Raw genomic sequence first — 22,448 nt, 5'->3', positions numbered from 1 at the left:
CGAAGTGAAAAGAAATGTACAAAAAAGCAACTTACAGTTTTTCCAGTTCAAGGGTCATCATGAGGACGCTCTCAATTGTTGCAAGCGATACTTGCGTTCTCCCCACGTCTCTGAAGGAGAGAATCCAAATGTGCATGATATGAACCCAAAGACAAAAATTCCATACTTAAAAATGTGATTACATCAATTCTGGTTCTCTGTCAAGCCAGCTCAAGAGTTTACTTGCCATCGATGATCATTTCAGAGAGCTCTTATTGAAAAAATTTATTTGCCTCATCAAAAAAATACCGTAGTGCTGAACAGTACATTCTTTTTTATTTTTCCCCCATTATCCTACTTCTCATTCTCAATTGCATCCACCTCTCGATTACTCATTTTAAAATATACCAGGGGTGCCAAAAAAATGTATATATATGACTTGTATTCATCTTTTGTTATCAGTATATTTTGAATATTACAATTTTAATAGTTATTTCCTTTCTTGAAATGTGTATACTTTTTTGGGGGGGCACCCTCTGTATATAACATGCAAGTTACTCCTCTTCGCTTCCTGGGGTAAATGGTGTTTCTATACGTTCCATGTCTGTATGTGTTCTTCAACACTGCTCCCTCCTCTGCTGGCTGTCTGGCCCATGTAATAACTCTTTCCTAATTATTTTCTGTGTTGATAACTCTTATTCAATAACCCAGATAAAATTTAAATTACCACATTTTAGCCAAAATGCGAACTACTTAATCTTTGATGGAAGTAAAAAAAGAGGAGAAATCATCTCACAACCCATGCGATTATGGCCATACTTACAAATATCTCAGTGCTGGCAATTTTAAAAGATACAAATCTTCAACAGCTGTCAGAGGATTACGATCGAGAATGCTGAAAAATGCAATGGAACTAAAATTATCTGCGTTTTTCAATAACTGCTATGAAAGTTTATATTCATCTTTTTGGTATGAAACTTGAAGGTAAAAAAAATCATTTTCGGTCTTTACCTATAAAATCATGCTTCGAATCTATAAAACACTCTTCCTTTGGGAACTACCCAGGTCTCTAGACGATGAAGTAGAAAAGAGAGAGAAAGAAAAAAAATGGATAGCAAAGAAAAAGTATGCCAAAGAACTTCTCAGATTGAAAACCCTAGAAGTGACCCTGCTGACAGGAAGCTCTTGCTCTATAGGAAATACTATTTCTAGTGTCCTCCTTAATTCAAGGTGCTTTTCTTTCATCTCCAGAAATTTTTAAATTCCAGTTTAAACCACCCACTTCAAGACAAAAATAGTACCAATCCCTTGGTTTTGGAGCCAGAGAAGGGATAAATGTCAGAGGAACTGGTGAAAGCCATATTCCCATGATATATTCCCATGTGTATTCTTGTATTACAGCCTTTGTGACATTGTATGTCTGGGACACTCGTCTGTGACACTCGTCTGTTTCTTGGACTGTCAGCTCCTTGATGGCAGGGACCACCTTTATTGCCATTTGTACCGGACACAGTGCCTGACTGTTACTAGGTATTTAATAAATGTTTGTTACAAATCAATAAAATAAACAAATTCGTTTTTTGATGCCAATATTTATTCCAAATGCTAGAATAGATTTTCTTCTCATTTTTTAAAAAGCAAATAAGCAAAACAAAACAAAATACAAAGAAACAGGAAGAAAGAAAAGAAAATCTGCCTTTAGCTTAACTTTACTCAAGAATCATTGGTGTACTTTTGCAGAATATTATAAAGATAATTATCACAGCTAACTATCTATTGGGCTGCCAGGCATATGTGATAAGCATTTCACATTTAATCTTCACAATAACCTTACGTTATACATGATATTATCCCATTTTACAAATGAGGAAACTGAGGCACAGAGAGGTTATATAACTTGTCCTAGCTTGTCAAGCTAGTAAGAAACAGAGCTGGAATTTGTAGTCAGGTCTGACTCCAAAGCTTGTGTTTAACCTCTGTGAAGAAAAGGGGTTTAAAATGGCTGCTACTTTAACCTTAATTTTGAGACCACTAAATACAGAAACACTTTTTCAAATTTCATCTGCTCATCTGGGAGAGCCTCTATGAGAATTACATTTTCTGTTTTGATTCCTTTTCCCTAATCATCTCCAATGGTTAAATATTTCATTAGCCTATTGTCAGGGAGACTTTAGAGATTTAAAACCAAGTTGTGGGCAAATCAGTACAAACGGTGAAATAAGGACATCTGAAAAGTCATCCCTAAAAAGCCACAAAAAACAACTGACAAAAATTGTCAGAATCAGGGCCGGCCTGGTGGCTCAGGCGGTTAGAGCTCCGTGCTCCTAACTCCAAAGGCTGCCATTTCAATTCCCACATGGGCCAGTGGGCTCTCAACCACAAGGTTGCCTGTTCGATTCCTCGACTCCCACAAGGGATGGTGGGCAGCGCCCCCTGCAACTAAAATTGAACCTGGCACCTTGAGGTGAGCTGCCACTGAGCTCCCGGATGGCTCAGTTGGTTGGAGCACGTCCTCTCAACCACAAGATGCCGGTTCGACTCCTGCAAGGGATGGTGGGCTGTGCCCCCTGCAACTAGCAACGGCAACTGGACCTGGAGCTGAGCTGTGCCGTCCACAACTAAGACTGAAAGGACAACAACTTGACTTGGAAAAAAGTCCTGGAAGTACACACTGTTCCCCAATAAAGTCCTGTTCCCCTTCCCCAATAAAATCTATTAAAAAAAAATTGTCAGAATAAACTTTTCAAACTCTGGACATTTAACCGACAGTTTGCAGCAATCCTGGGAGCATTTATTCAAGAACAATGGCGAACTTCTGTAAGAACAATGATCTGTGAATGGAGCTAAAGTTCCTTTAAAACCCCATTCCCAAAGAACTGTCTCTTTACCTGTCTGGGGGTTCCCTGGAAGACCTCACTTGAAAGGCTTGTCTTTGAACTGACTGAGAGCTGCCTACTGCTAAAAGCCTCTTCTCAGGGGGCATCTTTGGAAAATAATTACAGGTAAATATTTTAACATGGCAGCTGCTGAGGCAATGAATAATAGAATAGTTGGGGCACAAAATAGCCTAACCAAAAAGCTGAAGAGGAAGAGCTGAGAAATGAGATGTCCATACCAAAAAGTGATGACAGTCCCCTGAAGTGTGTTAACTTTTGTATGTTCACAGCTGGCTAAAGGAAACCAATGCTGGCTGACTAGGGGAGCATTGGGGCGTCTCTGTGCCAGCAGCTCCATTGGCCTTCATACTGTGGCCACACCTACCTCCTTGATATTCTCAACAGTGGGGTCAATCATTCAACATGGATAAGCTTGGATTTTCCCTTGGTGTTCTTGGCACAAAATTGATGTACCTCAGACAAGCCATCATGTGACTGTGCTCTACCTGGAAAAGGTATAAGCTTCCTACATTGCAGAGTCCGTAGGCTTCTAAAATCATGGAGCTTTTTATTGTTAGAATCAAAGAAGTGACTCAGAATTTTTTAAATAAGCCATCAGCCTGGACCTTTGTAAGCGAATAAAGGAGATGCACCTTAAATTCAGAAAAAAAAAGTCTACTTAACATTTAAGATTCTCAACCACTGCTGGCTTTCCATACCATATTTCATTCCTCATTTCATCCGAAAGATACATGATTCTTACTACCATTCAAAAAGTGGTACGTTGTAAATAACCCTCTTGGCATGTCCTTGAGACGGATTTCAGACTGAAAATAGAGTCTTGACCACAGCGCTGACTTGTTCACTTGGTGTTTGTCAATAACGTAGAGACTTCATTCAAGAAGCACTGAGTTATAATTACGTGAAACCCAGAGGTGAATCAAGGTTTTGGGGAGCCTGAACCTCACCTATTCTGGGAAGTCCTAACCAAAACATGGAAAATTATGAATATACGAATTGCTGGGGTCCCGCCCAAGACCTCTGAAGGGGCCTATGCAAGGGAAGAAGAGCCCTGGAGCTTAAGCCTCATTCAGTTCTTGATAAATCCACGTCAAACTTATTACAAACTTATTTAATGCAGGGAAGATATTGTTTCAAGTTATAAATACCCCAGTAATATGTCATATAGATGATAAAAGGACTTAACTCGAGGGTTGTCGTCTTCCCTTGGCAACTTGCCTTTGGAAAGAGATGCAATAAAGTTTATATGTCACTATGGCAAATGTTTTCTGAAGCAAATTAGCTTTGTCAACTAAAAATATTTGGCCCCAAACAAAGAAGCAGCACAGCCCTCTATAGAGACTTAACTGTCCTGTGACAATCTTTTAAAAGTAACTGTGCATTAGTTTTAGGAGTACAGCTCTATTCGGATCACATGATGTGAGTGTTAATTTATTCCTAACACCATGTAGCTCTGATTCTAATTACCTTTTGCTCACATTTAAGATGAACCCCGAAACTCAAGATAAACTCCTCCAGGACGAATCTTTTCTAACCTACCACCCATTCCCTACTTTGTCACCTCCCCCCCACTCCACCCCACCCCATCCTGTTACCCTGCTCTATAGACGCTGGCGTGGCTCTGAGATGCTGACATGGAATGGTGTGTTTTCCATCAACATCCATCTTCATCCTTTCAGTATGAAAGTAGCCTGGGGACAAAGTCCCTGTCCTATTCTCCTTTGTGCCCTCAGCACGTAGTAGAGCGCTGACACACAGTGGGCATGGTACTCTGTGAATGTTTTTGAAAGAATTCCTTAATTTTTATCAACTGTGATTCCACAATTTGTTCCCCTGCGTCGCCTTCAGAACTACAGTGAAACTCAGATTCTTACAAGGGACTCACTCTCAGTGTCACGAAATGTTTAATAAAGGTGGTAGTTTAAGACACTGTATTGACGCTCCTAGAGGTCTCTTGGTGGAGAGACCCAATGAGCCTGCTCTCTGATGCGCTGACCACAGGAAAACTGACCCTCAGTGTCCTTTCCCCCAATTAGACATCAGCAAGTTAATGAGGGAAGAGGGAAGCCCGATACAGTGGGGTATCTGCAGGAACCGTTACTCCAGCTCCAGATGCACCCTAAGCACCTTCATCTAACCCGAAATGAACTCTGTGAAACCGGCTTTCTGAACCACAAGACAGGTGAGACAGTCTTCTCCCAAAGTCAGGTTTACAAGATGATCTTCACCTTGACTCTAAAGTCCCTTTTACACCATTGAACATACCCACTATGGTTTGCTTCTGTCACAGAGAAATCACAGAATTTTCCAGCTGAAAGGGAATGAAACCCACTGTTCTTATTGAGGAATATTCAGGAAAGGAATTGGAATGAGGCTACCGCAGTGTATTTCTTTAGGAGTATTTTTTCATACTACAGCTTAATAGAAACAGCATCTTTTTCCGTAACTCAAAGTTTCCTGTTGCCCACAGATAATTCACGTCAGAGGCAGATACTTTTCTGAAAAATAATGCTCTAGGTGATTGGGGAGAGAAGTGCCTTGGGGCAGGTTTTTAGGAATTCTTTCTGTTTTCCCATTTCAAAGACACTCATGGCTGAGGAAGCACCCACACCTTTCGCTCCCTGGAGAACTCTGCACTGAACTAATCCTTCCAGCTCTTTGCTGCATACATTTTAGCAGTTAGGTGTGTAGCCCACGAGCAGGAATCAACCTTAAATTCAAAAGCGGGATTTCCAGCACCATTCACATGTGGGAGCTGCACCATTGGGATTCCCACGCCAAGGCCACCTCAGTGTTATTGGCTTGGCGCCTTTACTGTCCCTGCCCGAGATCAGTACCGGGGGAAGAGAGCGTGCCATCCACGAGTCAGGCGAGTCTCTTGGCCTCTTTGTACCTTTGTTTCCTCATGTGAAAACGTATGAATGGATCTTAGGACATAGTTTTCAGAGTTCACACTGGGCTTATGCCCAGCTAACCAATCGCTGTATGATGTTGTTACACGCAGTTTTTTTTTCATGCATTCATCTCCTATTTCACTTACACCTTGTGTAAAAACTGCATTCCATGCCAGGCCTGAAACGTTCCAAAGCTCAGTTCTGTGATTGAATTGCACCCAAGATTTCTATAAAAAACAAACAAAAAAGACACAAGCAAAAGAAGAAGATAACAGATATTCTTTCAGAATGTTTATCCTTTGGCAGTGATTCTAATTTATATATGATGAAACAACCGTCAATACTCCCTCCATACACTAAAAAAAATCTCCCTGTGGAAGATATTTGCTTATGATTTATACTTTCATGTTTATATATGTGGTGCATTGGATACAAAACAGTAAGTGCTCGCTAAATACACGTATTAAAGGCTTGGTATTTCTCTAGAACAGGGTTACGTAACTTCAGCACTAGTAACATTTGGGCTGGATAATTCTTTGTCATGGGGAGCTGTCCTGTGCATGGTAGAATGTTGTGGAGCAACTCTGGCCTGTGCCCACTTGTGCCAATAGCACAACTGCAGTTCTGATACCCCAAAATGTCTACAGATATTGCCAACTGTCACCTGGGTGCAAAAGCGCCCTCGTTGAGAACCAGTGCTGTAGAACAATTCATTCTGATCTGTGAGATAATTCTCACACTAATCTTTGCTAGAGACAAAAGGCTTCGCTACATAATTTTAATAGTTTTCCACTAACAAAATGTTAATATTTCCAAAAAAATAACAACGAAGTTTGCAATTAACTTTCATAAAAACTTCAAATATGAGGAAGTTATATTTATAACTTACATGTACTGCAGAAAAGGTAGCGGTTCAAATGTACGTCTTTCAATAGATTCTAGTCTATTGCAGGACAAATCTCTAGAGAAAGTAAAAGAAACATATTGCCTCAATTAGCTGTCAGCTATCTAATTAGTAGGAATGACAAGTAGAGGTTCGAGTGATAATATCGCATAAGTAGCTTTTGTCTGAACTCTAAGCCTTAGGAGATGTTATTTGAACCTTCCAGGGTCCCTAAGTCTGCCCTTAACTGTTGAGAGTCTCACCTTCATGGTTTCATAAATAAAACAAACAACTATATAATCTTGATAGATTTTGAAGGTAATCTTTCCTGAGAGCAGAAGAATTGATTACGTGACCTTTTGTGGTCTCATCAAACTCTGGAGTATAAGATCAAAGTTTTTATATGTAATTATAATTTCTAATATTAAAAGGAATATCCTCATATTTACACACTGTTCTTGGTTTGGTTCTGTTTTTCCAGGCCAATCAATACCAGAAGAAATAAAAGACACCCTTTCACATAACTTGCAAGGAAGTTATTCCTCTAACATATCACTTTGAACTAATTCGGCTTTCTAGCATAAGAATAGAAATTAATTTTTGGTTTTATATTGTCTTACTATTCCATGAATTTATCTGCTTCAGTTGCACGGTGTGGGACAGCAAACAACAACATGGCATTGGATCTTTATTTGAAAACACCGAGTCCTGACTATAGTTGACTCTTATTGCTATGGATTCCAGCTTAGCTCTTCACTTTTCACCTCGATGGGTATAACTGTCTTCTGACTGGTGTTTCTATCTCGTGTCTCCCTTTCTAAGCCATCATGCACAGCGTCACCAGATTACCTCTCCGGAAGTGGTGCTCCAATACCAGCATCACTCGGGAACTTGCTGAAGATGCAAATTCTCAGCCCCACCCTGGACTGACTGAGTTAGTCCTGTGGGGTGGAGCCTGAGTTTTAACAAGCCCTGGAAGTGATTGCCTTGCAGGCTGAAGTCTGTCCTAGAGCACTGCTGTGACGACATGGAAGCCGGGCTTGTTATCCTTGGCGTGGCCTGTGAAGCCCCAGACGTGGCTCTAATCTCCTCTCCTGGCTTGTACTCCACAGGGACTCGGTATTTTTCCTGTGTTGTGCCTCTTCCTACTCTTCCTTCTGCAAGCTTATTCTTCCCTAGATGTCAATCTGATGATTCCCAGTGGTCCTTTGAGGTCCCGTTCAAACAGCATGCGCTAGTAACATCTTCCCTGATCCAACATGAAGTCTTTGCTCCCTGTTCTGTGCTCCAAAATCGATTTACATCTCTCATTGCCGATATCCATTTCTCCTTTTTAGTACCGTTAACTATTTTTGCATCCCATTTCCTCTGAGCATAAACTCCTTGAAAGTGTGGACTAGGTCTTGCTCATCTGCATTGTCTGCCATGTTTAAAAGTGACACATGAACATAATGCAAACCAAATATTTACAAAATGACCAAATAGCTGGGGAGTGAGTAGAAGGAGGAAAAAGACCGTTTTAAAAGAAATGCAGTTTTCTTACTTCATGGCTCCCTCTTCTGTGCCTCTGCAGTACTTTGTCTGCAATTTAGTGCCTGTGCACTATGGTTTGAGCTCAAATGTTTATTTTCCCTGTGAGATCGTGAGATCCTAGAAGGGTGGGAACCCTGTCTTACCCGTCTGTGCCTACCATACTAGGTACAGTGCTTGGCATATTCTTTGTAGCTTTCTTATTGATTGGCATTTTAAAAATGAACGAGAATCCTTCTGCTAACACGAAATAACCAGCTGACAAAGTATTTCACAGTAGAAGTAATGAACGACCTAGTCTATTGAGCAGTTACCTCATTTTTTCCTTCAAAATGTGTTCATGAGGTTTGGAGCCCAGATGGCAGGGGTACCCAAAAGACCGATACAAAAGTGGTCGTCTGCCTAAGGTTTGGAAAGTTTCATAATACAAAAAACTGTTTTTAGTGTCGTTTGGGGCTCTTTATACCTACTTCCCTGAAGCCTTGTACATTTGCAAGTAGAATCTATTTTCTAAAAGCATCATTAATTAGACTAATACAAATTAATGGCATACACAGCTCTGGATCCATGGACAAACAATAAAAATTGAGCTTTTCATGCCCTGTAGGTGACAATTTGAGGTTAACTTGAATTCCTCTCATTTTACTAAATCAATTTTTTAAAACCTTTTCTGTAAAGGCCCAACAGCAAATATTTTAGACTTTGCAGGACACATGTAACCACATTTTCTTCTTTGTTTCTCTCTTTTACAGACCTTTTAAAAATGTAAAAATCATTCCAATCGTAGTGGCTGTATAAAACGGACCACAGGCCGTATTTGATCCATGGGCCATAAACTAAATATAAATATAAGCAGATGGTATGTGAACACTTATATAACAAGGTTCATATTGGTGTCTATAATTATTCAGACCTCATTACCATTTCCTGTATAATGAATGGGCTGTTCCTATGTACATCTTGTCTGTATAATTAAAAATTGAAAACGCATAGGAGGTATTTAATGCGGGAATGGGGTGGAACCGTATGCAGACTTACAGAATTGTAGAATTTTATTGCTGGAAGAAATCGTAGGGATTATCTCATTTGAAACGCTTATTTATTTTACTGCTAATATAACTGAAAACTCATAAATAAATATAATAAATTAACTTACAAATACTGGAGGGATAGGAGGCCTTCAAATGAATCCTTATGTAATTCACTCAAATTATTTTCGCTGAGAATTCTGAAAAACGAAAAGGTTATTTCCGGATCAAAATGCAAAATAACTACAACTATTTACTACACAGAACTCTATGTGGGGGAAACCTGGGTAATGGTGCCACCGAAATACACGAATTCTTATTTAACTTAGGGCTGGTGAGCGGTGCTCTGTTTTCAGTCAAACCTTTCTCCTCATGTCCTCCTTTGTGTCCATCTCGCTCCACCCCCCCCCCCACACACACCTTTATCCACTGTTCCCATCAAATCGGATAATTTATGCCTACGTTCTAGATCACGAAGTCTCTGTTAGAACCCAACTCTGGGTGGCACCAACATTGGCAGAACTGCCATTTCCTCCTCTCTTTCCACAAATCTTATGGAATTCTTATACAGAAGTATATTAGGGCTGCAAGTAAAGTCATTCCATTTTTTCCCCCCTTAAAAAATTTTTTTGAGAACTAAAATGTACATAAAATACATGCAACATAAATGTTCACTTGAATAATTATAAAGCAAATAACTGTGTAACAACTTTCATGGCAAGAAAGAGCATTGCTAGCATCCCAGAAGCCCCAGCGTGCCCGTTTCTCTGACTCCCCAGAGGTGACCACTGTGCTGACTTTGATAAAAATACCCTTGCGTTTTTAATGTACTTTTACCTATTAAATGTCAGCCATAAACAATAGTTTAGTTGTGCCTCTTCTTGAACTTTATATAAATGGAATCCTATTAGCTGTATTACTTTCTATGTTGCTTCTTTCATTCAACATGATTGTGTAAAGTCATTATATTGTTGCATGTGGCTGAGTGTGGTGAATTTCAGTGTCTAGTGTTGCATGTCCAGCTACATGTGGCTGCTGAATATTTGAAAGAGGCTCCTGTCACTGAAGAGCTGAATATTTAACTTAATTAATTTTAGTTGATTTAATATTTAAACTTAAAAACTGATAGTTAATGCAATTATTAGAAAACATGAAGTATGCTAGCAACAAGTTGAGTATGTGATGTTACTTTTTCAACTGTAAATTTTATAAGCTCTAAATACAGATCAAGTATTTCTGATACACATTTAGCCACCAAATTGAGACTTCAAAGACTTAGTATGGAAAAAAGAATGTAGACTCTCTCATTAACCATTTTTATACTGATTACATAAGAAATGAAAATCCTTTAGATATTTTGAAGACTTAATGTGAAAAAATGCAAAATATCTTGCTAATAATGTAAAAAATGATTATGTGCTGAAAAGATAATATTTTGGATATAAAGATTAAATCAAATATAGTAGCATTTATTTCACTGTTTCATTTTACTTTTATTGTTTAAGTGGCTACCAGAAAATTTAAGATGACTTATGTGACTTGCATTATGTTTCTAATGAATAGTATTCCATTGTATGACTGTACCGCTCTTTATTCATTCTACCATTGGTGGATACTTAGATTTTTCTAGTTTTTAGTTATTACAAAGAGTGCTGCTTTGAACATTCTTGTACTTGTATCCTGATACAGATTTGCCCGAGTTTCGCTAAGATATAATAGGGCTACAAAATTGTTTTCCTCAGAAGTTATGCTATTTCAAGTTGGCAGATTGAACATGCCAAGTCCTACCCCTCCGACCTCCACCAAAGTCCTGAACAATAATAGAAAAGATATCGTTTAAAAATCACAACATACATGAATTAGCTCAAAGCCTGGGAGCAGCTCCACAAAAGTTTCCCCACCAGCAACGTCCTGGGAGCAGCCCGCAGACCTCAGCCCCTTGCACCAGGCAGCAAAGGGTGTCTTCCTCCAGGGAGGAGCATCTGGTATTAGAAAGAGGGCAGGGTCCCAAGAGCCTGGAGGAAAAGGACTCACTCCCTGATTAGCCACCAGAAGGCACCTCCACCTCTTCCTTATTCTACGGGGATCCATGAGGAATGACAAGCCCTAGCAGTTCATTTCACCTCTCCCCTAGAGCCGGAAAACAGAAGAAGTAGCATCTCACTTACAAAGATGAATTGCACTCAGGAGTGATCAAATAACGTGAGAAAGCCACCTCCATTAAGGACAGAAAACAAAAACAATTGCAAGAGCTTATAGCCAACGAATCAGAGTTAACAGAGAAAGCGCAAGAGGACTTCAGAAGAGCATAATTAATATCCTCAGACAGATGTAAGCAGGTAACACATCTACTGAAAAGAATCAACTCAAGCTTATGCAAATGAGGTGTTATCATTAATAATAATAAAAAAAACTCAGTATATGAATGGCAGAAATAACAGTTGGAGAATAAGTGAGAAAACTGAGAGGTCCATCCAATGATTTCTCCATAATGAAAAAGGAAGGGACAGGAATGATCCACAGACAAGCCTGACAACTGGCTCAGCCCAGGAATGTTAAGGACTTTGCTTTACCTAGTCTCGCAGTCAAGACTAGAAACATGCTTGGGTCAGAGGGTGGGGGGAGTCTGCACCCGTTTCCTATAGCTGATGAGCAGGAAAGCACATAGTCAGGGTCATCAAGAGAGGAGTGAGGGAGTGGAGAGCCAGTACAGAAGAAGCTCTAGAGGATGTCAAAGGTAAGTAAGTGTCTCTTGCGGGGAGAATCCCCATCCTTGCAGCTAATATTAAGTTGTACATCCTTCAGGAGCCTTGAGGAGCTGAGAACATGCTATGTTGCCTTGTGAAACTATAATATTTCTATCGTGTTCTGCATTTAAAATATTCTACTTTCCCCCTCACAGTGTCTGTTGGCCACATATTTAAATGAATTCTATCTCATAACTTAATTATTTTCTCGTGGCTTAATGCTTTACTCACAGCTTTTGACAACATTTTACTGCCTGGAAACTGTAACTGAAATCAAGGAGAGTTCTCAGTTATGAGGTAGTTATATTGAACAGAATATACTTTCACACATTGAAAACAGATCATGAAAATAAAAACTCAAAAACTTTAATTCCCACAAAGAACTCTGAGTCCTGAGAAGGCATCAAAGACCCTGACCTCAATTTGAAATTGACAGCATTAGAAGGAACAGCCGTGAGTGTATGAATATGTGTGAAGAAGGAAGGGTCAACAGGTGATGCTATGATTGATTGTGTTCTCACCTCTGTTAGGTAACGGTTTCATATTTCCATGAAAATGATCCGAGAAGAAAACACAAATCAATGTGTCCAATGATGTTTATAGTAACCCTTTTCATAACTATAAAAAGTTGGAAAAAACTCTACTTTCCCAATCACGTAACAAAACTATCTGTGTGTAATATAGATGATATACAAAATGTTCGTAGGAAACAATGATATATGAAAAAAAACTAAGCCAAAATGAAAGTTGTCTATACTACGTACTACTATTTTTTTTTCAGAGCGATGTTTTTGTGAGCTCTGTTAAAAATTTCTTTTATTATTTTTTTTCAGTTACAGTTGACATTCAGTATTGTTTTCTATTAGTTTCAAGTACACAGTGTAGTGGTTAGACATTCATATAATTCATGAAGTGATCCCCCAATAACTCTAGTACCCACCTGGCACTATACATTGTCATTAGAAAATTATTGACTATATTCCCTGCACTATACTTTACATCCCCATGGCTATTTTGTAACTGGCAATGGGTACTTCTTAATCCCCTCACCCTTTTCACTCAGCCCCCAAAGCCACCTCCCATCTGGTAACCATCAGTTTGTTCTCTGCTTCTACAAGTCCATTTCTCTTTTTGTTTTGTTCTTTACATTCCACATATAAGTGAGATGATATGGCATTTGTCTCTCTCTGTCTGACTTAATTTCACTTGTCATAATACTCTCTAGGTCTATCCATGTTGTCACAGATGGTAAGATTTCTTTTTTTTTAATGGCTGAATACTAATTGTGTCTTTAAAAAAATGTAAAGCTGCCGAGGACAATAAGCACAGAGAAGAGATGGGGCTCCTCAGGTGTTTGTGACAAGGTCTTCTCTGATTGGCTGATGCCCATGTCAGACTGTTTGGTTAGGAGTTTGAATATTATGGTAAGACAGGAAGTAACTAACGAGCATGTATGTATTTTATATCAATTGGGTTTCTTTTTGTGAAGTTGTTTGGATGACAGGATAGTAAATTTTTAAAAATAATTTAACCTAGAAGGAAAGTTTAGACTAAGAATGAGTCAGTCACCAAAAAATTCCCCCCAAAAGAACTTCAAATAAGCAAATAAGTGATACAAAATACATTGATCTGTAGAACTCCAAATATTCATTTTGTCTGAAGCACAAAATTTAAAATTATCAGGAATCAGAGTTAAAGCCAGATCTAAAAATTTCTTACACCATGAAATTATCAAAACCAGGCATGAACTAACATTTAAGAAACATCCATGATTAACCTCTAACAGAATAATTAAATGTTATTTATTTCTTGTGCCGAATGACTTTCATTTTTTTTTTTTTACAAGTTTGGGAAATAAAATCTCCAAGACAGACACTGTCATGGGAAATATAAACTATGTATAGTTTTAAAGAAATACATACTGGTAAGTTTAAAAACCTGCCTGGTTGTAGCATTTTCTCCTTACCAATAAGATGTCAGACTAAGAGAGGGATCTATTTTAGGGTGGTCATAATCCCTATTTTCAGATTACTAACGCTATTGTCTTTTATTATTAATTCAGAAGTCATTTATGACTTGTCTGCTGAAGTTGAACTAATATGACACATAGACTCTCACAAAAAAGTGCCAGGTAGTTACTTTTAATGTAAATATTTCCCCCCAAAATCTTATTGCCTAAACTTACTTTTTCTACAAATCAATAAAAAAAGATAAACAACAGAAATAGGGGAAAGAACAAGGCAAATTCCAAGAAGAAATAATGTTCAATAAACATGTAAAGATATTTAAATTCACAAGTAATCACAAAAATTCAAATCAGATGGGACCCCTTTTATTCACCGATGATCAGATCAGCGAAAAATGGAGAACAGCACTGGTGGCGGGTATGGAGAATGAATGCTGTCATGGCCTATTGACCTGAGTGTGAGTTGGCACAACTTCTTTGAGGGCAATTAAAAGTTTATGTCTATATAGTCTTCACCCCAACAATTCCATTTGTAAATATCTGTTCTACAGAGACACCTGCCCACGTTCACAAAGACACATGTACAAGAATGTTTGTTGCAGCAATACATGTAGCAAGAAAACTGGACATAATCTGAACACCCATCAGTAGGGGAATTATTCAACTGTGATACATCCATACTATGGAATATTACGCAGGAGATTAAGTGAATGGGGTAACCTCCAGGATGTACTGGGAAGGAAGGTAACCTAACACACAGCATGAGGTGAAAGAATCAAGTTGTAGGATATTACCATTTATGTAAAAAAGAATGAAAATCACACAACAAACCTATTTTGCTGTCTGTAAATTTGCATGTAGGCAAATGCATGAGAAAAGGTCAGGAAGGATATATACTAAACTCAGAGTAACAGTTACCTCAGGGGTGGGGGCCGAGGGCACAAGGAGGACTGTCACTATGACTGTTATTTCGTTTCTATATATTGAGAATATAATCATGTATTATTTGTCATAATGAAAAATTCGTTTAAATTGACTGTATTTGAAAGAGGGCCTCCCAAATTTAATTTTAAAAATAAACATAGAATTGCAATCAATAGAGATTCATTTGAAATATGGATGGAGAAATACCTTATCTCGCAGTGATTCACTAAAATTCTGGACCAAGAAGGACCTTACCAAGCAGTTAGTTTTTGTATTCATAGTTAGAGAGAACATACTCACAGCGTCTCAACCCAGCGGTATGACTTCCATATACCTTCATCAATGTAAGAAATAGAGTTTCCTTGGAAATTTCTGTGAAGAAACACAGTTCATATCCTTCAATAGGTAGCAAAAGAATGAACAGAATAAGTAAAAGAATCATGGCAGACTGGTAGGGAATATTCACATGCAGAAAATACCAGCTTTCTAATTTCCACAGCTACCAGCTTCCCAGTTTGCACAATTAATAAAGACATCATTGTGGGGCCACTGGCCAAGCAATGAGGCATCTCGTCACAGCATGAACTTCCTATCTTGGGTAGGCAATGCCCGCTAATGACTTTGAATGTCTTTATTCCAAAATCACTTCTGTGTCTAAAATGACTCTATTTACAAATCAATGAGAACATGATAAACCATTCAACAGAAAACTGGCAAAAACATTAATAATGATTAACAAATAAACGTGAAGAAACCTTATGCCAGGACACACCAAAGTATGGCTCAGTGGCCTCTAGTGAAATCTCTCCCGGGGTTAGAGGATCCGGGCAATTTCAAATGCAAGGGACTGAAATGGAAAGATCTCAAAGACGTATTGCATAGGGAATAGCACAAATCACTGCGCAAGGAGCAAAGTATTACCTCATGGGGGGGAAGAGCACAGGAGAGATTGGAAGGAAGGACACACACCAAAATGACAACAGGAGTGGAAGGGAGGGTTGGGCGGGATTTTCACATTTTATCCTAACATTTCTGTGACTTGAAAAAAAAACAGTGAGAATGTAGCCATAAATTACACATGTTTAAAAGAAACTGTTAAAATCCTGAGGTTCGGTTTCAGCCACTAACGCCGTGGAGGACTTGGAATCATTATCTTTTGCTTTGTCCTCTTTCCTCAGGAGCAACTTACCTATCCAGGTTATATGCACACTTTTCAGGAAGGTCACACAAAGTCAGACACCTGTCTGCCCCTCTGCCTAGTGGGCATTTCCACAGCCAGAGGCCTCTGGTTGCTTTACGCTCACCAATAAGAGAGGCCTAGAACTGAACTCATCTCCCTCAAACGGGCTCTCCTTCCCAACTGCTGTATTTCCACCTGTTATCCCACCATCGTTCTCCTCATCAGCCAGGACGGGAACTTGACAGGGTCATATTTGATTTTTATCTTTCCTACACACCCCAGCCCCAACTCTAGCCAGTTCTTCCTTTACAGTGGTCTCAGGATTTTCTTTCTACTCCTGTCACAACCACTCTGATTCAGCTCCTTTTCACGTTACTCCTAGATATTGCTAGAGCGTTCTCTTTGGTCTCCCTGAATCAAGCTTTTCTCTCCAGACCACTCTACATATGGAATCTAAAACGATCCTCTTATTTTAATCATTTGTCTCTCTTGCTTGAAAACTTTCAGTGGCTCTCCTTATATCACAGTGGAACTATCAAACCCGTATAGCTGACAGCCAAGGTTTTCATAATCATATCTTTCATTGCTTCCTAACCCAATTCTTTACAGCCAGAACGGTCTATTAAATACTCAGAATTCCTGCAGCCATGGCTTTGCCTAGACTGTACTTTCCTTTTTCCCTCTATTTACAAATCATAGCCATTCATACAAGTCCCAGCGAAAGTTCTAGCTAATCCATGCAGCTTTCCCTCCACACCACAGTGACTACAGATTCTGGTGAGATACAGCACCTGTGGTCTGTATCTCTTTCAGTACTTAATTATCCATCACCTCCCTTTTTATGTGTATTCCCTTTCTTCCCCCCTATCATTGTCAAGTTCTAGAGAAAATGTCATAAGTCTGAGGTTGCCACAGTCCTTAACCTGGCTTGGGCACAACATGGGGGCTATCCATAAAACATGAGTTCTGGGCGTAACTGAGGGATGAAATCATAATAACAGCTCACACACACACACACACACACACACGCTAGGCACTGATATAAGTGCTTTACATGTATTCACTCAGGAAAACCTTACAACAATCCTATGCCATGGTAACTATCATAACCCCTATTTTACAAATGAGGAAGCTGAGTCACAAAGATATAAATGACAGACCTGGGTTCAAACCCAGTCAGCCTGGCTCTAGAATCTCCACGCTTAAGCACTTTGTTGTATCGCTACCAATGCGACCCGGGGACGGCCAACTTGCTCTAAAGAGGTGGAGCAAACGTGACAGGAGAGTAGAGTTTAAGGAATGAAATGATGGGGCTTAAAAAACGGATAAGGAAAAATAATAAAGTCAATTACTAGTGAAACACTTGAGAAGAGGGGAACATTAGTAAGAAGGAGAATGAAGATAAGGAATAGTTGACGAGCCTAAAGGCAAAACAGAAAGTCAGTCACGGGGGCTGGGGAGGTGAGAAAGGTCCAGGAAGACACTGAGGGAAAGGCTGAATGTCAGGCAGGATGCAGAGAAGGAGTGAGGAAAGGGGATTCTTACACGATGGTCAAGGTGCCGTTGTAGCTGTGGGACTTGAGCTCAGGCACTCTGTGGAGCCGCTGCTCTGGGCTGAGACCTGTGCACGACAGCGTCCCATTTGTGCACGTACACAGCTTACAGATGTTCATGTTTCTGGAAGCACTCTGCTCAGTTGTTGCAGGAAGTGTCTCAGATGACTCTGGTTCGCGAGTGACGGTAACTTCCAGGTCCACAGGTTGAACTGTGACTTCAGTCAGGTTTGGATGCTGGCTCTGAACCTGCTCTGGATGTGGAAGTGTCACCTCCAGGTGCCTAGGAGAAGGAGCTGTAGTCTTGGCCAGGGCTGCAGAAGACTTAGCCTCCGTGGTAGGTTCTCCAGTTACGGCAAGGCCCAGGTCCGAAGGGGGAACTGTGACGCTGGGTGACATTGGAGGCTGATACTCGCCCTCACCTTGAGTTGGAACTGTCACCTCCTGATACAATGGAGGTTGTACTACAACCTTCTTAGGTGGTTCTGGAGACTGTTGTGGGGCCTCGGAAGGCTGAGCCTGGACCCCCTGTTGTGTCAGAGAAGGTTCTGCCTCCTTAAGGGGTTCTGGAGGTAGATCTGGGGCCCCCTGCTGGCCTGGAGATGATTTTGTCTTCTCAGGGGCCTGTGAAGGGGCCTCCTGCTGGCCAGGAGTTTTCATCTCTTCATTGGGCTCGGGGGGAGTTAGGGAAAACCACAGATCCATAGATTTCATTGTGACAGGAGGCGATATTGGATGATGAGCTGCACCTGAACCTAGAGGGGAGACTGTCACCTCAGGATGCACTGAAGGTTGATCTAGGACACCCGGGGAGGATTCTGGAGGCTGAGCTGGAGTTGAAACTCTCAGTTCATCATGCTCTGGAGGTTGAGCTGGTTGTTCCTGCAGGGTTGCCGAAGGTTCTACCTCCCTTGGAAACTGAGCTGGGGTCTCCTGCTGGGTTGGAGAAGATTCTGCCTCATTAGGGGGCTCTGGAGGCGGAGCTGAGGCTTCCTCCTGGGTTGGAGAAGGTTGAGGTCCAAAAGGCTCTGGAGGCTGAGGTGGAGCCTCCTGCTGGACTGTGGAAGATTCAACGTCCTTAGTAGGCTCTGGAGTTACAGTAAGTTCCACATCCACGGAGTTAAGTGTGACATTGGGCAGGTTTGACTCATAAGCTTGAAACAATCCTGCAAGTCCAGGTACAATGTCATTACTTACTGGAATGGTAGGGAACTCGGGGGCTTGAGTTGGTGCCTTTTGCTGGACGAAAGAAGATTCAACCTCTTCAGGAGGCTGTGCAGGCTGAGCTTGGGACTCCTGCTGAATTGAAGTAGGTTGAACCTCCTCAGGCGGCTCTGAGGGCTGAGCCAGGTCCTCCAGCTGGAGTGGGGAAGCTTCATCCTCCTCAGGGCGCTGTGAGGGCTGAGCCAGGTCCTCCTGCTGGGTTGGAGAAATATTAACCTCATTAGTGATTTCTGGAGTTACGGTAACCACCAGACTCCAATATGACAGCTGAGCTTCATTCTGACTTGGAGATGGAATATATCCCCCATGATGCACTAACCGTTGAGCTACAGCCTCCTCTGGAGGCTTTGCTGGGGCCTCCTGAGGGGTTGGAGAGGGTTCGCCTTCCTCAGGGGCCTCTATAGGCTGAGGTGTGGCTTCCTGCTGGACTGAAGGAGATTCAACCTCTTCAGGGGACTGTGCAGTCTGAGGTGTGGCCTCCTCAGGGAGCTCAGGAGGTTTGTCTGCCTCTCCCCCCGGTCCCCTCCCACCCGGAAATTTATAGGTAGCTTCTCCTCAGGATCAATGACATCCATACTGGGATCTCAGTAATCATCCTGCAGCCGCTCTAGAGCTGAGGTGTGTTTGCAGCTGGCCTGGAGGTCCAACAACTCTGGCAAGCATGGCAGCTGAGCCAGATCTTGCTCCAGGTGTGGGGGTGACACAATAAGCTTTGCTGGCTTTGAACTGGCACTACCTAGAGGTGGAACAAGTATTTCAAATGTGTGGTGAGCCTGATCTAGACCTACGGTCTGACTCTCAAGTGGAGGAGGCGGAGTCTCGGCCTGACTGATCCCAGCTGAGCTTTGGAACCACCTCTGGGAGCCTGTGATGCTGGGTTACCTTGTCCTTAGGATCCTGAAGTCCAGCAGCAAACTGATCTGGTCCTGGGGGGAGCTCTCCAGCGGCATCCGGGAAAGGAACCAAAGGCTCAGTCAACTCCTGAGGGGAAGCCACCATCTGGGCTGCAGCGGAGGAACCCAGGAAATGAAAGCTCCCCGGGTCTGCAGGGGTGGTGAGCACATGGGGTGATGCGGGAGGAAGGTCAGAGGAGTGTAAAAACCAGGGCTCGGTTGGCGCTGGGGGATCGGAGGTCAGCCGCACAAGGTCCAGGGCCAACTCCGGAGGCTGAGCTGCCATGACCAGCGGCCACAACAGTTGCCACGTGAAGATGAGCGCTGGGGCGCAGAGGCTTAGCCGGGACATGATGTGTGAACGTCGAAGGTCCGTGGGCGCAGCGAGTGACCAAGGGCAGTGCGGCTCCAAGCGGGAGCCGGACCATTCTGACAGCCTGTGACCTGTGAGCAGCCCCGCGCCCCGCCCTCACCTGGAGTCCCACCCTTCATTGTCGACACCTTTATTAGGCGGGGGCTGTCACGGGCTCTGCACAGGAGCGAGGCCTTTTCCCAAAATCACCAGGATCAGAGCGTTCTTTTTCACAGGCGACAACTACCTCCCATTGGGGTCCCCTTTCCCCTCAGAGGAGGCAGGATTTAGGCTGCACACCTGGGTGGCCATGGACTCCAGCAGCCCAGGGGTGGGGAATGGGGCGGTGCAAGGACGTGGGGTTGGGGGGGGGCAGAACTTCCCCAGGAAGCCACGGGGCCTGGCATCCCAGGACATTCAGAAGTTTTAGTCCACTGCGGGCAATCTGAACTCTTCCTCCTCAAAGCTGAAATCGGAGAGGCAGTCTTCCTCCCCTTCGCCATCGTGCTTCCAGGAAAAGTAGCTGACCTACAAAACGAACGCAAGTTAGGGCGGTAGGAGGGGAACACCTTACAGTTAGTTCTAACATGTTGCCATTTCCTCTAAATTCTCAGTATCCATGTCTGATTATTAATTCACTACTCTGTTAGAATGGGGCTGCTACTGAATCAGTGATGACTCCACAGTTTCTGTAACAGGAGTTTCTAACGGTGAGCAATTAATTCTGGGAAACACGGTCTGAAAGCAAGTGAATAGCCCTTTAAGAGAGCGTGGAAAAACGTCCACCATGCCACCTTGCCTCATCACAGCCATTAATCTAGAAAGCAGCAGTGCCACTTTTCAGAGGTCCACCCCATGTGCACACGTGGGGAAGACATGTAGGATCTAAAAGCCAGCATGTGAAGTAATTTTGTTGAGATTCTGTAACTAGCACCCAGTTTGCTTCCTTCACAGCCCTTTTTATAATCTATTGGATTTCAGTCCTTATTTATTGTCTGGCACAAAATATTTCAGCAAAATATTTCATACAATATATATATGAGATGCTGAGTGCTGGGTAAAACACCCCAATTGAAAAGCATAATAGTTTTCAAATGCTGTAGTATAATCACATTTAAGATCATAGTTATATTTTGATTAATATTCTTACTTGGACTTTAAAATAAAAAGTTGGAAATCTTATCACCATCTTCCTTTTCCCACCCACATTTTACTGGTCTATGAAATTCAGAAGTCTGGGCATCACTGAATAGTCGATTCTCTCATTTTATAGCTGAAGAAGTGAAAGCTCAGAAGTGGGGACATGAATGGGCTAAGATAACACCCCAGTTCAGTCACACACAGCTGACGGTGGCTGTGTGCGGGACACTCCTCCAATGGCTCCTTCTCTGCCTCTGCATTGTCCTTAGGCAGGTTCTTCTCCACATCAGCACCTTGCAGGCACGTCAGATCGTACCTGGAGAAGTCTTTTTATCACCTAGATTCTAGCCCTTTCTCCCAAAGCACCCCCAAATCATTGGCACCTAGCACCGCTTCCCCACCCCACCACTACTTTGTCCACCTCAATATACCTGACCCTTAGCCCCACCCATTACCTACTTCTGAGCATTTTCTTTTACTTCCAAAACAGTTGGCTTTGGTGGAACTAGTCAGATCCTGATCCTGTTTCTAACCAACAATTACAGATGTTATTATCTACTCTATCCATTGTATGTATCCATTCATTGACTGTGTCCATTACTCGTGGATGTCTCTGCTTCTCCACCTAGATTAGGAACGCCTCAAGAATAACAGGTGTGTCTTATCTTCCTTCTCCTAGTCCCCAGCACACTCCTACTGTATTAGGTACTCACATACAGAGGGTGCCAAAAAATGCATAAACATTTAAGAAAGGAAAAAAGTATACTAAAACTGGAATACTCAATATATACTGATAACCAAAGATGAATACAAGTCATGTATACATGTTTTTGGCACCCCCGGTACATGTGGAATTAATAATGAATAAATTAGCACATTCTTTGCACAAAGAATGTTTTAATAATTTCAAAATATAGAAACATCTTCACTGTGTTCCTCTTGGTTTGCAAATGACAGTCAGGAACCAGGAGCCTGGACCTGGATGGGAATAAGGAGGAATCCCCAGAAAACTATTAATTCCTGAGGCTCTGGTCAGTTTTATTTGTCAATGGGAAGGGAAGAAATTAACACGAAGTGGAGGCAAGAAGAAAAGGAAATAAAGAATTCCAAGGGAGGAGAGGAGTTTTAAAATGATTCACAACAGGCCTGCACCCTGCCTCATCCCAGGTGACATCCTCTCCATACTAGTCTGAGCTTGTAACCGTTCTTTTGTGTCTCTCTCCCACCCTAAAGTTGCCAGATTCAGCAAATAAAATTA

General features: G+C 41.7%; 2 protein-coding genes across 3 annotated transcripts in view; one reads left to right on the top strand and one right to left on the bottom strand.

The window, feature by feature from the left end:
* The window catches only part of LOC117012797 (leucine-rich repeat-containing protein 37B), a 32,056-nt gene extending 12,072 nt beyond the window's left edge, over window positions 1-19,984 (bottom strand). The window contains exons 1-8 of the mRNA XM_033089235.1: window positions 19,688-19,984; window positions 17,574-19,000; window positions 15,149-15,220; window positions 9,340-9,411; window positions 6,660-6,731; window positions 5,917-5,997; window positions 803-874; window positions 36-110 (exon numbers count right to left, since the gene is read on the bottom strand). Coding sequence (XP_032945126.1) covers window positions 36-110; window positions 803-874; window positions 5,917-5,997; window positions 6,660-6,731; window positions 9,340-9,411; window positions 15,149-15,220; window positions 17,574-19,000; window positions 19,688-19,984 — 2,168 coding nt within the window. The remainder of the gene's footprint in view (window positions 1-35; window positions 111-802; window positions 875-5,916; window positions 5,998-6,659; window positions 6,732-9,339; window positions 9,412-15,148; window positions 15,221-17,573; window positions 19,001-19,687) is intronic.
* The window catches only part of GOSR2 (golgi SNAP receptor complex member 2), a 149,807-nt gene that overhangs the window by 50,223 nt on the left and 77,136 nt on the right, over window positions 1-22,448 (top strand). The gene's annotated exons all lie outside the window — the stretch shown is intronic.

The sequence above is a fragment of the Rhinolophus ferrumequinum genome, chromosome 21, assembly GCF_004115265.2.
Source record: "Rhinolophus ferrumequinum isolate MPI-CBG mRhiFer1 chromosome 21, mRhiFer1_v1.p, whole genome shotgun sequence".
Taxonomy (NCBI): domain Eukaryota; kingdom Metazoa; phylum Chordata; class Mammalia; order Chiroptera; family Rhinolophidae; genus Rhinolophus; species Rhinolophus ferrumequinum.
The sequence above is the reverse complement of the archived record's forward strand: the minus strand, read 5'-3'. Positions and strand labels throughout refer to the sequence as shown.